Below are 18,427 nucleotides of genomic sequence, written 5' to 3' on the forward strand. Positions count from 1 at the left end.
CATGTAATCCAAGTGTGTATCAGATTATACTCTGGAATGGGACCATTAGATTGAATTGACCAGCCTAGCACACACGCATCTGTGTTGCTGAGGGCTTGTGCACAGGAATACCCACAGATGCACAACACTAGATATCTTAAAACGAATGCCATGTCTGTTCAGGGGTTATGCTGCTTGAATGAGCATCAATCAGCAACCAGGTGATACACAAATGATCCAGTAGGTGGCAGTAAAACTGCATCATTGCAGATAGTATGAAAAACATTGGAACCCTGTACCAAGATGGTGGCACCCAGGGCCATGCCAAAAGGCTGAATGTGACATTTAGTATTCTATATCTATGAAGAATCCATAGGTATTCATAATACCTGTGATTATGTACGTATCTCTGTAAAATGCAGTGACTTGCTCTTTAAATGTACTGTACTGCTAAGACATGGACACAGCATTTCACACTAGAGCATGAAACAGGAGTGGATTTTCACTCCTGCCCCATCCCGGTCCGACAAAAAAAATCCCATCCCGTCCCATCCCGGACTGGAGTTAAAGAAACAAATCCCATCCCGTCCACTCCTGAAAAGAATGTCTCCCAATCCTGCCCACTCCCACTCAAAATTAACCCCCTCCCGTTTCGTCAAAAAAACTTTTTTTGTTTGTTTTTTAAAGAAAAAATAAGCGGCATTCCTGCTTCCGTTCATTTTCGTTCCCGTTCCTGTCCGCTCCCATTCATCTTTATTCCCGCTCCCGTTCATTTTTAAAATTTTGACTGCCAGGACCCACAGGAATTCCTGAAAAATGTCATCCTCTAGTTCACACCTGCACTACATTCATCAGCTTCAGAATTTACATTTGTCATATATTTCACTGTGGACAAAATATACAATTCTGTGATACATTTGGAATAGCGAGCTCTCTGTAGTCTTTTCTCCAGGTAGAAAGGGTTACCGCTGGTTACCCGTATTCCTTTTAGGGCTTCATAGACTTTTGAATGATATCCAGAGCACTCTCCCTTGAGCCAAGGTAGCTGGAGTATTTAAAAAAAAAAAACCCTTTATTTTTCATCGGGGAAAACAATGTTAAAAACGCAGACCGGTTTCAGATGTCTGGCCTCCATCAGGACATGGATGTGTAGACGGCTGAAACCGATGTAAAATAACGGGTTTTTAAATGCTCCAACTACCTTGACTCAAGGGAGAGTGCTCTGGATATCATTCAAAGGTCTATGAAGCCGTAAAAGGAATAACCAGCTGCACCCCTGCTACCTGGAGAAAAACTATAGAGGGCTCGCTCGCTTTTCTTTCTTCTTGCCAAAAGACGTGCAGTGCATGCTATGCATTGTAGGGCTGCGTGGCCATGGAAATGAATGCACCTGACAGAAAGTTATTGTCAATTCGTTCTCAAGCACACATAGCCTTGGAGCGCTGAATGGTGCGTTGAGGCTGCCTTGGTTGGCAGACAGCCAAGCACAATGTCCTGCAGTGTTGGTACTCTGGGGATTTGCTCCAGAAAGGGAGGTCTGATTCACACAAGCAGCACTTACTTTTTGTGTCAATGAGGCGGTCGTGAGGATGCATCTCGGAGGCTGAAAGCTGCTCCTTCACCTTGCTGACATCTTTGGGATGGACGTAATCAAACAGGCTCTGCCCTATCAGCTCCATCTGAAACATAAGCAGGCACTCAGCGTCAACGCACAGTAACTACTGCAGTGAAAACCAACACTCAGACAGTGGGACCAACATTGCCAGTGTTAAGTTCTGCTCTGTAAGAGTTGAATGAACACTGGTCAATTTGCTGTCCACGGAGCAAGACCATGAATACAATGTCCCAGGCGTGGAAGTAGATTAACCCCTGCCACTTTCCAATCCCACAGAGCTGCACAGTAAAATATAAATGCTTTGTGATTTGTGCAGTGTTGTTATTCGGACTCAGTGTTGTTCATTTGAACACTTAGAGAGCTGAATGTAACACTCTTCTAGTTAGACCAAATCTCAAAGTGTTGACTCAGCGCAATGCAAAAATGTAGGGCGTAGAGTAGAGGGCCTGCTAACTCTGATGTAGGGCATTGAAAATGCCACTCACTCACTCACTCACTCACTCACTCACTCACTCACTCACTCACTCACTCACTCACTCACTCACTCACTCACTCACTCACTCACTCACTCACTCACTTGTGCACTCACTCACTCACTCACTCACTCACTCACTCACTCACTCACTCACTCACTCACTCACTCACTCACTCACTCACTCACCCGGCTGTAGTGGAGAGCCTTGGAGATGGACTCGGACACAAAGATGATCTTCCCCCTGTCACAGCTCACCACGAACAGGAAGCCATCTGCAGCCTAGACAGCCAAATAAACATGAGACGGAGAGCCAAGCCATGCCAGTGCTGCCCGCCACCACCACCACCACATAAATAGACGCCATGTGCCACAGCTTTCTAATCCTGGCCTCACGAGAGGGATGAGTTGGACACTCGACACTGCTATTTCCCGCACGTGGGCACGCACACACACACACACGCATCTGCCAGCCTCTAGACCACCATTTAACGCTGAATAACATGTCATCAAACCAGAGTACTAGTTTGTAAAAAATACACATTGCATGTGCCAGCTGTGAGAAGGGAAAAAAGAAATGTGATTCACATTCTCTTCTCTCCACTGGCACACATGAGATAAACCTTTGCCTGGCAACAGCACCAAAATCACATACAGTACGTATTTTCGCATAGAGAATGAAATATTCCAAGTTTAAGGCCGAGCAAGGAAAATCTTTTATGTCCATATTCCTCTTTTCCCTTCTCCCAATTGGCACACGTGATAAACCAAGACAATAAGAAAATCATGTTGTGGGGCACATTGATTGCAAATTAGATTAACAGCATTGAATGTTCGACGTTCAAGACAGGCAAGAGGTTCACATGAAAATCAAGTATTGCACTGCATATCAAAACCACAATTTTGCTACAGCATGGCGCCATGTCAGGGCCACATGTGGACTGCGTCTGGGCCGTATGTGGACCTCGGGCTCTCAGTCGAATAGGACTGTCATAAACCTTTCCTCTGCAACAGCACCAAAATCCACATATTTTCACATGGAGAATGAAATATTCCAGGTTTAAAACCAACTGAGGCAATTTCTTTTAATGTCAATATCTTGTGTCATTAAACATCGAACAAAAAACGTGTAACATTAAAAAGGAGGCGTTGTTATGGAGAACCGTTTTAACTTCAAGGTTGCTGTGACCTAAACTGAGTGTGCGCCCCACTGTGCAGTAGTAAGCTAGTAAAATGTACCCATATGAGTTTATAGGCCATGTGAAGAGGCCTAGAAGAGCCCTAGAACATCTACATGGGAAAAGTATGCTCCAAAATTGCAGCATAGGATTCAGAATTGGAAATAAAAGAAGCCTGCGGTTCAGACTACATACCAACATTTACAGAAAATTACAGATCATCACTACAGTCACTGAGACGATGGTGACAGGCTGTGAGATCTGTTTTTTATTCTAATGTCTTAAAACACACATCTGCTGCCACAGGCAGACTGGGCTTGGGGATTTGCCCATTATGCCGCCAAACAACACATGTGAACCAAACAAATAGAATGTTCACCATGAAAAAGTGTTGCTCTTCATATGAAGAGAATTACACATTTTATGGTCTGCCTTTTTCATGCGATTAACTACTTGAACACTAGGGGCCACTCTCAGCCTCGAATTTCTTGACTGTTTTAGTTACTTGCAAAGGATCCATGGGTAAGAAATGTTGGCTTTATAAGACTGACATTTTAATCAAATCATCAGTGGTAGTTTGGTGCATATTAAATACCAGTGTTACGTTCTTAAAAGAAACATGTGAATGTCAGACCAAGTGCCTTGTCGAAAGAAATGTTTCACAATAAATATATTTGAAAACAAAACAAAAACACAAGCGTTGCGTAATATAACTCTTACAGTGGTGAAATGGGTCAATGGGTATTAAGAAATTCACTGCTGTACTTTTGGTTTGGCTCTCAGATGATGCCACCTTGGAAAACAATGGCAGCTTACCAGTGAAAGGATTTTGTAAACTTGAGAAAACAATGTGAAGTGTTTTGACATCTAATTTGCAGTATATAGCTGCTGACACCAAGGTCAGTATTATAAGGCCACCATGCCTTATTAACCAGGTATCCCTAAACAACACTTACTTTTAGCACTAAGTGCTTGAGCTCCTCATCTGGCATGAAGGAAGGCTTGGGGTGGGCGTCGGAAAATGAGCTCGTCGACCCTGAAAGACACAACACCGCACACCACATCAACACAACGTCTCTTTCTCAATGCCCAGTGTTCTAGCCTGGCTAGGACGTGAAACGCCCAGTGATTGGACACTCTTTAGTGAACTCAGCAGAGTATCCAATCACTGGGCGTTTCACGTCCTAGCAAGGCTAGAACACTGGGCATTGAGAAAGAGCCAACGTCAGCCTCCCCTGGTTCTCTTCCTCTGAGTGAATATACTAATTCTGAGTGCAAGTAGCATTCCAAGTTATCACTCTGCAACTACACTTATTTAGGAACAAGACATTGTCATTTCAGTCCCTGAAGCAATATGGGGTTGTCTTGGTCAAGGATGCTGTAGCCATTGAAGCTATATGAGACCATCCACATTCTCCCTAGCAGTGTGGGATTCAAACCAACAACCTTCTGGTCACACATCCAACTCCATAGCTCCACAGCCGCACTTTGCCTGAATGAGCCTCTGACAGGTGGAAAGTGCATGCAACATTGCTTGTTGTGACATTTTTTTGTTCACCTTTAAGAGACTTGAGGTGTTGCACGGCCATGCGGAGGACGGTGAGTTTGTCCAGCTTGCGGGATAAGGGGTTACAGGCGGGCACCATGGTGGAGAGCTCCTCGATCAGGTTGTTCATCTTGTCCCGACGACGCTTCTCAATCTGGCTGTGAGGCTGTGGCTCTCGACTACATGACAAGACACTAGGGCTGTAACAATATTGTATCGAATTGAGAAATCGTGATACAAAATGTCATGGTACATGCACGGAGATATAAACTGACACATGATGTGAAGTGTATGCATGTGATGAGTGAGTAAAGATACTGTATGCATGATTGCAGCCTACGGCAATAGCGCGCAAATAAGAGTTCAAAACACTGTGAAGCAGTGTGAAGGATTGCATTGAAGCATTTGACTCTACAGTCAAAAGCCAAGCTGATACATGGTAAGCACCACTTTTGATTAGTTTCAGTTTGAGTACTCCAGTACTTCCCCAATCACAACAGTTTCAGAAAATGGTTGTGCTTAGTGTAATTACAGTAAGATTCGAGTAACGCAAAAAACATGGCAGAATGCATTAGCCAGAAGAGATGCATCAAGCTACCTGAAGCATTTCATTTTGATTTGCTGGTCTTCATCCTCAAACCTGGAGTGAGAAAGGGGTGAAATCAGTGTGTAATTACAGTAACCAGACTTTGCCAGTGCATTAACCACTACAATATGATTGCTACTAAAAATAAATACACAAACACAAGCAAAAACAACATATGTTTTAACCTAATCTATCTACGGTAATTAAAACAAGTGACAGGTTGCCATGAAAAGCAAATAGATAGCTAGCTAGATAATTTATTGTCTTTGCAGAAAACAAAAGTTCTGTGCCATTGACTGTGCATCTGATAGAGTTACAAAAAAAGCAGCAAAGTTGGCTCTGGCTCTGCACACATTAGTGCATGCTGTGGTCTGGACACACTTGCCTTTCCAGGTTGCTGAGACTCTCAGCATTATAGCTGTCACTTGAAGACATAGGCATCTGGTGCAGGGAAGGCCCAGGCGTACTGCTTGCCCTGACAAAGGAAAATAGCCTATTATTTACTGAACAGTATTCACATATTACGTGTTGTTATTCAGTATATTGTTATGCCACCAAAATGTAACATTTTAAAAAAAGAATATTTGAGTAAAAATAAACATCTGTGTCTGCTTTCTGAAGAACACAAAATGTAAAATGGACAATTTGAAAAAAACGCCCTAATTGTAATACCAATAATAACAAAATAACAACAATATCAAACAAACCCTGTATCTTGTTGACTGACGTTGTTGTAGGAAGTTAAGCCCCAAGCATACTGCCTGTGTCACATACACACATGTAAATATTGTACTTTTTGTTATAGAATATGTAAGTGAAGGTATACATAAAAATGGCCTAAACTTCTCCGTTATACTATAACCAATGTCTAGGATGGTGGCAGATGACACAGTCTACAGTTTTCAGACTCTAGAAGCCTTAGACTTGGACAACAACCTCAATGACTGCTACCACCAAAAAACAGCCCGAGAGCGTAGCGTAGGCAGCATAGTCACAACTCACGAGGAGCCCTTGCCCTTGCGTTTGCGAGGCAGGTCCGTGTAGGGGAGGGAGGAAGAGGAGGAGGTGGTGGAGGTGGAGGCGAAGGTGGAGGAAGAGGCCACCACTGGCTGGGACCAGACGCTCCGGGTGGAGGTCCGGGTCATGATGCTGGGCAGGGAGACGGGGATCTTCATCTGGACGCCGGAGGAAGAACAGCTTTCGCCTACACACAGACGAGAGAGAGAGAGAGAGAGAGAGAGAGAGAGAGAGAGAGAGAGAGACAGAGACAGAGAGACAGAGAGACAGAGAGACAGAGAAACAGAGACAGAGACAGAGACAGAAGTACAGTTTTAGAGAGAAGTACAGCTTTATTCCTTGGTCATTGGGCTTACTGTTTTATTTTGTGAAAAAAAAAAAGTTATGTTCTTATGATGAGCAAGCTTGGGTTCAGGGGCCTCAGTCCAGTTCTGCATATTCCAAATCATCTGGGTCTACACAAGTAGCTCTACACTAGGGGTGTGTTCATGATATCGGTATCGGGATATATCGGCACGGGCCTCTTTGCGATACGCGTATCGTATCGGAGGTGTCAGTATCGATACTTCATTTAATACCATAAATTGAATTTTGAATGCTACACAGCAACTGCCAGACCTACAGTTTTGCGAAGGCAGTATTTTACATTCAGTACAGTGTAACTGTTGCTCTACGGAATAAAGTAACATTTGGTCCTTCATGTCTATTTTCTAAAAAAAAAAAAGAATAAAAACAAAAAATGTAGGTCTAAAATATCACGATACACATGTATCGCAATATATCACGATGTATTGTATCGTGACCCCTGTATCGGGATGCGTATCGTATCGGGAGGTGGCTGGCGATACCCACCCCTACTCTACACTATAAGTTACACTATGGGTTTATTACAGGTGGTTTAACTCCTTCGGCTGGCTGAAGAGTTGTGCTCATTTCAATCAGTTGATTTATTTGTTTACATCAGGATTGTACTGTGGTTCCAAGAAGCAGCTTGCTCATCCCTATGTACGTACACCACACCATATTAGAATGTAGTATAAAGCAGAAAAAGACACAAAAACACTCATTGCGCACTTGATGCATGGGCAATACAGCACCTGAGGGGTTGTTTGTGAGTAACTTATAGCTCGCCCAAGCTGCAGCTTATTGTATCAAAAAAACAAAAGTGTTTCTGTGAAGTGTCTATGGTAACAAGTAAGTGTTGGTTCTCTGGCCCGCTGACCTTGCTGTGTGTACTGGAAGTGGGGGTGGGGGTGTTCCCTAGTCCTCTCCCCCCGCGACTGACCCAAGACTCCTGCCCCAGGGCTGAGTCACCACGGTATGGGAGAAAGTGGGGGCACAAGAGCACACTGCACAACATGTGAATGATATTACATGACAATACTAATCAGTTTTTCACGTCTTTGTTCCTTATTTTTTCATAGCCACTTTGCGTAGATTGGACCCGCCGGTGAGCCCGTTCACTCATTGCTGAAAAACTGCATCATACACATCAACACTAATTAGGGATTTTTTGGTGACAGTAAGGTTATAACAATGACGCTGCGCAAAGGGGTTAACTAGGGGTTAAACTTTTTTTAATCTATGTACAAAATTAATTTCACCGTTTTTATTTGACTGTTTTCATTATTGGATATTGGAAAGTCCTCACATTACTGTAGCAACACTGAAACAGCTTTGTCCTTAGATTCGTAATCAGGTCGGACGTAAGTGTTCATCTGGCTTTATAGCATGCAATAACGTAGATGGAGATACACATGGAAAGACTTTTTAAGCCAAGGGTAAACTCCGGATATGGTAGAGTGGTCTGGCAAATTATTAATCTGCGTATTGTTTGCAGCACGAAAGGATAAATGAGAAGAACTGGCCATTGATATTATCTACTCTATTAAGTTTTCAATTTTAAAACATTTTCAGTATTTCCAAGTGTGAATGTGCATATCATTTTCTTCTCAGAGTATTCAGTACTTTTGACATTATTATCATCCTAGCACAAACACTGGTGTGCACTCTGGTGAATTTTACATTCATTTTTAAGTGCCTTAAAAGTACATTTTATGATGTTTTAGCTGGTACTACACATTCCATAGCTATGTCAAATATGGCTATACTGTCAACCTAGGCATTGCAAACACCTAGAGAAAAAAAAATCTATGTAGTGTCATATTTACATGGGGCTTAGCTACAGATGATCAGTTTCCTGAAATAAAGTGGACTTTTCCTTTAAGAGCTACTGTAGTTGTTTTTTTCCTAGAATTCTGTGTTGATGGTAATCAAACTCCCCCTCCAAAACTATCCTGGCAGAAATGTGCTTGTGCTTCAGCCACAGATGTTTTGGCTTGCGGTGCAAGGGGCAGTAGTAAATAGGTTGGAAGAACGTTATGCCACCATGTGTTAGTGGGTGCTCTCCTTTTTAATCTGACCTAGCTGGGGGGTGTTCCATATACTGAAAGTTGTCACAATGAAATGAATTGTGAGAATTCTTCAAAGACTTCATCATTCTCATAGCAAAACAAAGACATGATGCTTTCCTTTCCGAAGGTGTACCGCATTTGCCAAGATTAATATATAGCCAATGAAGCGATTAAATATGATTTTTGGATAAGGATAGGCTATCTGTGAGTAGCCCCTTAATGCACGCTGTACCTCATGTGGCACGCTGTAATAGATATCGAAAGCTAACTACTATACTACACTACTATGACAATGCACTGGGCCTTTAGTAATACATTACGACTTGGTCATTGTCATTCTGGTAACAGTTCATTTATAATGTTGTGTCAGTGCTTGTTAGTATCAACACAACAAAACACATCTTTAAGAATCTTTAAGATCAATGCACATTGCATGCATTATCACAATTTAGTGTTTAGTAAAAAAACACAACATGCATACGTAGTAAATTGGCCAAGATGAATTGTGTTTGCTGATATTAAAAAAATACCACATTGAACTGCTTTCACAATTTTGAATTATGTTCTCAGGTAGCCTACACCTTTTGGTTTTTCTAAAAGGGACAACAAGCAAATGTCAATTCACAGTGTAATCAGAATCCCATTCCTGATCATCAAAGTTGTCACTGGCACGCATCTTTACAATTCCACAAAACATGACATATTCCTATTCATCACCAAAAGCATCTAACTTACAATCCAATTCTAAATCTTGAAGGGGAGGTGTATTTTAAAATGAATAAACATAAGTTAAAAGTCACTTTTTGCACATTTGTAAATAGTTGTCTGGGTGTGTCCTGCACCAATAAACACTCCACCATTTCTGTGTGAGTTTGAAAGCTTTTGGTGTCAAGAAGACCGTACTTCAATGAGTCATTCTTGCAGACATTCTTCTCTTATGGGTCGGGTCTGCATCAAACTACGTCACATCCTGTTTTCATCCAGAAGCGAATGAAGTGTGCAGCAGCTGCACACACTAGTAGTAACTTCTACTTTCTACAGCTCTGCTCCACAGACCCAGTAACCCCGTTTATGCCACTGGCCTGCCCTATAATCCTGGGCACTGGAGGGAAGATCTGGCACATGGATTACCCAAAAGCCCACAACTCTGCACTCTCCAAGTCCACATCAACACAGTATTGTAAAGCAGCTGATTTTATAATTTTAGAGTTAGGCCACAGCTTGTACATTGTAGAGCTGTTAGAAATATCAACCATATTCATTCACACATGTCAATGTGAAGGCCTACCAACTCAACTCAACAACAGAAATATCCACTACTGACAACAAAATTCAGGAAATATGAAAGACTATCACACATTAATCACGCATTATGGATGCATTGGGCAGGTTTTGGATGCTGCTATGATATGCATTCCAAACATGGGCAATGATGCTGTCATAGACTACCGTTGTTCATTATACAAAATGTGGTCAGGCAACAAGAGTTTGCCGCAGTAGCTTTCTTTCAGTAGCCTAAACGTCCATTATTTTGTCGAATAGTTTTTCTGAGTTTGATTTTTTTTTTTTTTAATGGTGCGAAATTGTAATTTCAGGGGGCAAACATTCTGAGCTGTAGCTCTAGCCTACAAACACACATTTCTCCAGCTGATGGCGTAGTTTCTCTTTTGAAAGTGCCGTAGTCTGAAGGAACTATATGTCACTGGCAACAAACTCTATTTGATATCAGTAAGTGTTAGAATGTAACCCTTTGTTAACATGCATCTACTAAAGTTCTTGTCTTTGTACTTTTTCTGAATCCCTTTCACTGCCAGAAACACGATAAACCCATAGACCTACAAGTGACTTGGGATGAATGCAGCACGCAGAAAAGGCACATAGGCATAGCCTTAGCAGTTTCATCGACTGAAAAATCATAAAGATGAGATAATAAAAAATGAGATGAGAGCTTACGGAATTTCGGATGCAGAACCACGTAGCCTATCGTCATTATCAGCGCCATAGAGCTCTAAGCTGCGCGCAACTCGGAAGCTCATCCATTCACACAAAATAAAAAACAAAAACACGGATAAGCTCTGAGAGTGAGTTTCATCACGTGACTTCACATCATGTTATTAACAGAAGCGTGACTTTGGGAATATCTTAAGCTGAATTTGCAAAGAGACACATTCCGCTTCGGTTATTTCTATCTCGAGAGGGGAGTCGCGTGAGCGGTCCCTTCCTTGTCTGTCGGCGCATATGTCGGCATGCGGCCAAAAGAGGGCTCTCTGCCCGAACGTGCACCTGGCTTTTTCCCCCGAATGTGTGGCACGTGAGAGCAAAATGAGTTACAGCTATCAGCTTACCTAAGCGCTTACATAAACTACGTAACACTGACCTACATTCGCCCCTTTACACTTTTTTAAACTGTGATATTTTATGGGAAGTCACACCACTAGGCCTACCCCCCAAAAAACTAGACCTAGCAATAAATATTGTCAAATAACCTATTTAACCCTCTGGTTGAGTTAGAGACATGATTACGTTCATGGTCAAAATTGACCGCCTACACAAAAAAAGGTAATAACACATTGATTAAAAATCCGAGTTGCATATTTTGTGATTAATACCTTTTAGACATCCTTTTGAAACATATCCAAAGTGATTTAAATGTTATTCTGCTTTGTTTTTGTTATTTGTAGGCTTTTCCCCCCCTTACCTTGCACCAATTCGTTTTATCAACCCTCTGGAGTCTAGGGCCTCTCAGAGGCTTTCAGGCCGTTTGGAACACCTTTACTTTTTTCAAGTAGCCTAGGCCTATTTCAACTAACTGTAAACATCTAGGCCTATACTAATGTGGCACATATGTATTCTGAAAAGCTACCATGAATGTAACAAGTTGGTGTAGGGCCTAGGCCTATCTTCCACAATTTTTTTTAGAAATGTCATTTAATTTAATTTTGACCATTTGAATAGGTTAGCTAGAGGATGTCATGAAGTGTCATTTGTGTATGATGAAATAGAGAAGTTATTTAAGAATTAAGTTTCAAAACGGTAATTTTTGACCGTAACACAACAAGAGGGTTAACTTCATCATAGTCCTTGATTGTTTAGGCCTATTAAATGCTAGGATAAAAATCAGTTAAAGGAGTAGCCTACTGTTTGCTATCAGCCCCCCTCAATGGTAGGCTACAGATATTACCACTACAGCCAACATCTAAATCCGGTTAAACAACTTAACTGGACACTATCTAAAACTGTCATGCACGCACGCACGTATGCACACACACACAGGGCTCTAAATTAGCACCAGCCAACCGGCCAAATGCTGGTGACATTTTTCAGTTTAGCTGGTAGGAAAGTCAACTTAGCCACTTTGACCCATTAGTGAGTGTGTGTTTGGCTATGATGAACATCTAGGCCTACTGGCCATTTTGGCTGGGGTGAAAAAAAAGTTAATTTAGGGCCCTGTAAGGGTTTAAATGAACACCTGCCAACCGGTCCAATGCTGGTGAAAATTCAATTTGGCTGGTAGAAAAGAAAACTTACTAGCCTTGACCCATTGAGGGTGTATATTAACATTCTTTTTTGGTAGTGATGAAAAAAGTGCATTTAGAGTGTAGGCCTATAGATAGATCCTGATCATATAGGCCCCTAATGAGAATATCATGATAAAGTTGATTTATTTCCATAAATCCATCAATGTTTAACTTTCATGAATTGTAGAGGCAATGCCCACATTTTGAAATATTCCAATCATTCATTTGTTTATTTTTACACATTTTGGCCTTCCAGCTAAAAAAAAAACATGAATTGAGGAATTCACATTATTAGAATATTGTAATGAAATCGCCATTTTCTTCAGAAAAAAAAGAAAGAAATTCAGGTCACATCAAATCAGTTGAAATTTGGTACTTTCTACATAACATGACAATGTTCAATACTTGGTTAGGACTGTCTTTTACTTAATCACTGTGCGTTTAACATTGAAGTCAATGGCAGAGGCATTGCATGGTAGTTATGGAAGCCCAGATATGCAGCCCAGTTTTCGTTTGTTTGATCTGGTGACCCACTCTTCACTCTTAAATATACCCCCGTAGATTTCCATGCCACGTTTTGGTGCTTTGTTGGTATGGACATTATTTGTTAAACGCATCATGGCAGTGATTAAGACAAAGACAGTCCTAACCAAGTAGTGAACACTGTCATATTATGAAGAAAGTACCAAATTTCAACTGATTTGACCTGAATTTCTTTCTTTTTTTCTGAAGAAAATGGTGATTTTATTACAATATTCCAATAATGTGAATTCAATTCATGTTTTTTGTTGGAGCTGGAAGGCCAAAATAAATAAAAAAATAAACAAATGAATGATTGGAATAGTTCAAAATGAGGGCAAAGCATCTACAATCCATGAAGTTAAACATAATTGATGGAATTATGGAAATAAATCAACTTTTTCATGATAATCTTATTATATGGCCAGGATCCGAAACCTTGAAACGATGGGAATTCGCAGCAGCTGTGTCTTTCATAAAGGAAGATGCACGGTACAGAGGTTTGAGGCAGGATGCAGAACATGGACTCCAGTCCACAGTCCTGTGCAGCAGATTGTCCAGTGGCACAAATGACATCCCCAGGTGAAGGAGCTCAGCGTTGCCTTTCTCTCTCTCACATCTGAAGGAGTCGCCTTGAAGTGTTCTTATGGCCGGCCCTATTTATAGAGCTCCCAAAGTACTGTACAAACACAGCGCGGCTAAGCTGACCCACTTCTAATTGATCTCAATGAACAGCGCACAACTGTTGAGCGGCATTAACCTGAGTTTTTCTTAATGGGGTTTCTGCCATTCATATGTCGCTCTGGTGTGTCTCACAGTCTTTTGCCAACACACAACTGTCGCCTTCAATGGCAAACGTTTCTTGGCAACACATGTTGCCTTCAACTGTGACAGTCTAGTGTCAGCACAGTTGTCTCCAATGGTGTATCAACGTATGATCAGTGCTGACAAACCACTTATTCAGATTTCAGATTATTTCTAGCCTATATCAGCATAAAAACAATACAAGAAAATGTGGTGTGCTTGCTTATACACTATATATGAGTCATATATTTTTTTAAAGAAATCTTTTTTTGTCATTAAAGCCTATTGTTTTAGAAAGGAAAGGCTCTGTAAACGGAATGTGCGTTGTTGTTGTAGTTGAAGCACTGGAGTGAGTCATAGTGATATGGCAATGGTCCACGTCCTGCGGGTTTGTTTTGGTGAGTGAATGGCATTGTAGAGGAGTAAAACACAAATTAAGGTTCAATCAATCAGATCAGCTTTCCCCCCCATCTTAACTGCATTAGAATATCTATCTCTGTCTGTCTGTCTGTCTGTCTCTCTCTCTCTCTCAGCAAAGCTATTTTGCCTTATTGTATTCATCAGTCATCACATAATGTAAGCTACCTGTATGCTGACGTCACAGACTTCATACGTCACACACCTAATTGTTTGGTACTGACAGGTGCATTTAGTGAATACATTCATTCTCATCTTGGAATTGCTGATAGAAACAGAAAGAATATGTACTCTACCATTAAATGTGTCAATTCCTGTCATTTCACTAAACATGACACAGTTTTTCCTTGACATTTTGATATTCCAGGTTTGAGACAAACTAAAATTGTTACAAGTTAAATACCTGTCTGCCAATAGGTTAAAAGGTCACAGTAGTTACACACATACAAACACATATCCTTTACTGGCTTGTTTTTCATTAGGTCAGGGGATATGATTAAAAAAACACACAAAAATATTACAGAACTCAGATTAAATACTCAATGTATTTAATTCTTTCTTTTATTGTTATCTCGACCCATGCGTGTTTCCTTGCACACACATGAAGTCTTTCTGGAAGGACTTTCCTCGAGTGTTTCAATTGGACATCTTTCTTCCATTGATGTGTTCATCCTAAATTATCTGAATGGGATTTAAGAAGTAATTAATTACAGATTAATGGAAGGTCATTTTGCAGTGACAACACTGCACCTCAGATACGGTGTGTTCATTGAAGCAATGCCAGGTTTTATCATCTTTGAAGCTTATATACAGACACTAACTAGCTGTTAATTTGTAATGGTAAGCGGGGTGTTTTTCAAGTTGTCATGTCATTTTTTTCAGCACAAGTTGTGAATTTAACTGTACATGGTACTTCTTAAATTGCTTTGCATTACTAGACTATTCTGGCCACATTATATTTCAATTGTAATAATATACCTGCAGTAAGCAGGGAGCCATTTTGGTTTCGAACACTACACTGTGCACATAAACCATTAAAAAAATCACCTTCACTCACACTTACTCTCCTGCATGTGACATTTCGCCAACTCGTATAAGCTTAGGTAAGGCTTTTCAGGTAAACTCATTCACCAACCGGCGTTTCACTGACCACTCACACTTACTCTCCTGCTTGTGACATTTTGCCAACTCATAAGCTCAGGTAAGCCTTTTAAGGTAAACTCATTCACCATCCGTTCACCAACTGGCGTTTCACTGCTCAGACAAGTCTCACTTCCTCATTAAGTACTTTAGGAGAGCTGCCACATGTGTGTTGATACTGCCACATTAGCCCCCCCAAACACCACCTGGCACCTGCAGGCTCCTCTTCATTGTAAAAACTGAGATTAGTTCCTCATCCAATTTGGCAACCCTAAATAACTTTTTTTCAGAATGGGTTATGTTTGGGACAGCTGTATCTCTACTACCATTCACCATCTCTGCCATCTGTTGCCGTCTTTAAGGGTGGAAGTTCAACAGCAGCTTTCAGAGAGTCTGTGATGGAATATACAGTAGTACAATGGTGGACCTTCTTCCTGGCCGCCATTTTGAATTTCTAGAAACATCTTTAGCTGCATACTGTACTTTGGTCAGACCAGTAAATATCAGTTTATTACTTGGTAAACATTCGTGAAAATATGGGCATATTTGCAGTGCCTTCTCTGGCCACAACCCTACATACTCTACCTTTAAAATTGGGATTTTGACACATGCTGTTGCCTGGACCTGAGAAATTTCGGATTCTGTTGTAACAGCACGAGTTAGGCAAACGGGTAAGTTGTCCCGGGCCCAGTAAAGGCAAGGGGCCCATAATCGGGTCACCATTACATTATATGTATTAATTGGGGGGATGAGAGGGGCACCACCACCACCACTACCACCGTGGTTTGGAAAGGCTTCACCTCCTTGCATGAGGATTCTCTTTCTCATGGCATCTGCTAATTACCCTATCCTGTTAATCACCTTTCAACTTTCTACTAGCATAATCCAAGCGCTACTTTAGAGGGCACGACAATCATCCAATTGGCAGCAGATCCTTCTCTTCATTGCAAATCCTGACATTTGTTCTTCAATGCTGATTAACCATGTTGAGCTGTTGTGTGTCTGTCCTCCAATCTGGCAACCATTTAGAACTTTTTTTTCAGTAAAAAGCTGGACTGCATCCTAACAACATTGCTATGGCATTGCAGAGAGTCATAAATACCAGATTAAGATTTGGTAATTACAATTCTATAAACAATGAACTTATAATAGACGCTCTGCAAGAAAGGGATCGTTTTCTCTGTCATATCTCTGTTAAAAAAAATATTTCACCACTAACCTGAGGTTACTTTTCCTCATCGCATCTGCTGATTTGCCCTTTCCTGTTAATCACCTCTCAACTTTCTACTAGTTTAATCCAAGCTGCTGCCTTAGAGGGCATGGAAACACAGCCTGCTGTAGGTCTGCTTTAAGAGAGACAGAAGGTGTTTAAGTAGACACCAGATGCTGGCAGCTCTGAATGAACCTGCCCGGTCTTTATTTAGTCTAATTATCCAAAGAACATCGGTAAGTTGTAACCTATCGCCTCCTGATATACAATATCCTTTTTTTGGTTTCAAAAGAAAAAGAAGCCTATATCAAGGTGTTGTTTAGGCGTTGTGGAGTAAACATTAAGCTTTAAACCTGCTGTTCAAAATTTCAGAGCATTCACTTGATTTTAACTTGAGAAAGTCAAGGATTAATTGAATGGGTGTAGGGGTGGTCTAAGCCCTTTCTCACCGGTGTATACCTAACACGTGAAGTAATAAACAACATGACTACTCAACCATCAAGGTTACCACTATTAAACAACCATGCAATTAACAGCAACCACCACTCTCTGTCCAGTGGTGCCATGATTTACGTTAATGCACAGAAGCTGAGGCATCCATCCCGGGTTCATAAAGTAATTATACCATGCCACAAATTTGATCCAACCTGATCTGTATCAGCTGAGACTCAGGATAGGCAGCATGATACTCTGTGAAGTCAGCTGGTGTTAGAAGCAGAGGTGTCTCAAGTAAAATTAAAAGTAAATTTATGATGTAAGTACAGCACATTATATTACATAGCTGTTTCACCATTTCCACTAATGCATCTAATGAGGTAGATAGACATATTATAGCCATTTGGGAAACATGTGCCTACTACTTGTGAGATGAAATGGTACATATTATTCACCTTTGTTTCTCAACTCAGTTGAAAGTCTAGTCACAACGTCAGATAAACTACTTTTCAATGACAGTTGAAATATTTCAGTAACCTTTTTCTATCAGAATTTAGAGTAGCCGTCTAGAGTAGTAAAATAAAGTATTGTATGGAATTTGTCTTGACATTATTCTATTGAAAAACATAGTAGTAGACCAGTAAAGTGACCCAGTTGAATTTTTTTGTCCACCTCATATTTTTACTTTATCGTGCGCCACCTCATCCGTCCCTTGCAAACATATTACACTCTGTCTCATTTAGTCATCTTTTGTCTGTGTGTGGATGCTTGTACATGTTAGCACGGAAGCAGTCAACACATTTCTAGGTCAGGGTGTTCTTGGTCTGCGTGCTCCTCTGCTTTTGTATGTTCTTCTGCGTCCACTGGGCATTCGCAGGAAAATTAGTTATCAGTCACTGTATATGTTACACTAAAATTAGTGTAGAAACTGAGTGTCATGGTGCAATTAATTACAAATGATCATATCTATAACTATCTCGAAAATGTACACATATATGAGTCTCTAATGTTCATTTTACTAATGCCTTCAAGAAGCAGCATCTGTAAAACAATCAGGATCTTGACATACTTGAACAACCACCACGACAACAGAGAGTGTCAAAGAGGTTATGACCACCACTGCGATTGCCCTCTTTGGGCGGACGTACCTACGTGGGCACTTGCTGGAAAACTAGGCTACGCAGAGGTGGGAGGAACCGTGTGGGAGTGTGCTGTACAACATACACACTGCCAAGTAAAAATGCACTTCACACTAAAAAAATATCAAGGATTGCTTATAGAGGTGAATCAATATGGCACTATGTGGTAGGATGGAAGATGAGGTCATTAATGAATTGTATTGCATGCACACATACACACACACACAAACAACAAATGGCTTTTGAGCCACTCTGGGTTGTCGGAGCACCTTAAAAAAAGGGACATTTCCTGGAGCCATTACTCATTTGGATAGAGTGCTGGGGGATACATTTTAGCACTGGGCTGAGTTTCCCCAAAACTTTTAAGTAGTACTTAAGCAAGTATGAAGTCCCACAAAATAACACATTACTAAAAGTTCATACATAGCCTACAATCAT

At 40.9% G+C, this 18,427-nt stretch overlaps 1 protein-coding gene across 3 annotated transcripts in view; it reads right to left on the bottom strand.

Moving 5' to 3' along the window:
• Positions 1-18,427, bottom strand: part of LOC134463680 (protein cycle-like) — a 31,947-nt gene that overhangs the window by 11,827 nt on the left and 1,693 nt on the right. The window contains exons 2-9 of one of the 3 annotated variants that reach the window (XM_063216885.1): positions 7,616-7,742; positions 6,379-6,580; positions 5,762-5,851; positions 5,389-5,430; positions 4,803-4,990; positions 4,201-4,280; positions 2,256-2,348; positions 1,541-1,658 (exon numbers count right to left, since the gene is read on the bottom strand). In XM_063216885.1, coding sequence (XP_063072955.1) covers positions 1,541-1,658; positions 2,256-2,348; positions 4,201-4,280; positions 4,803-4,990; positions 5,389-5,430; positions 5,762-5,851; positions 6,379-6,551 — 784 coding nt within the window. In that variant the 5' untranslated portion in view covers positions 6,552-6,580; positions 7,616-7,742. The remainder of the gene's footprint in view (positions 1-1,540; positions 1,659-2,255; positions 2,349-4,200; positions 4,281-4,802; positions 4,991-5,388; positions 5,431-5,761; positions 5,852-6,378; positions 6,581-7,615; positions 7,743-18,427) is intronic. The other 2 variants (XM_063216884.1, XM_063216882.1) reach the window with 2 other exon arrangements.

Source organism: Engraulis encrasicolus, chromosome 15 (assembly GCF_034702125.1).
Source record: "Engraulis encrasicolus isolate BLACKSEA-1 chromosome 15, IST_EnEncr_1.0, whole genome shotgun sequence".
Classification (NCBI taxonomy): Eukaryota; Metazoa; Chordata; class Actinopteri; order Clupeiformes; family Engraulidae; genus Engraulis; species Engraulis encrasicolus.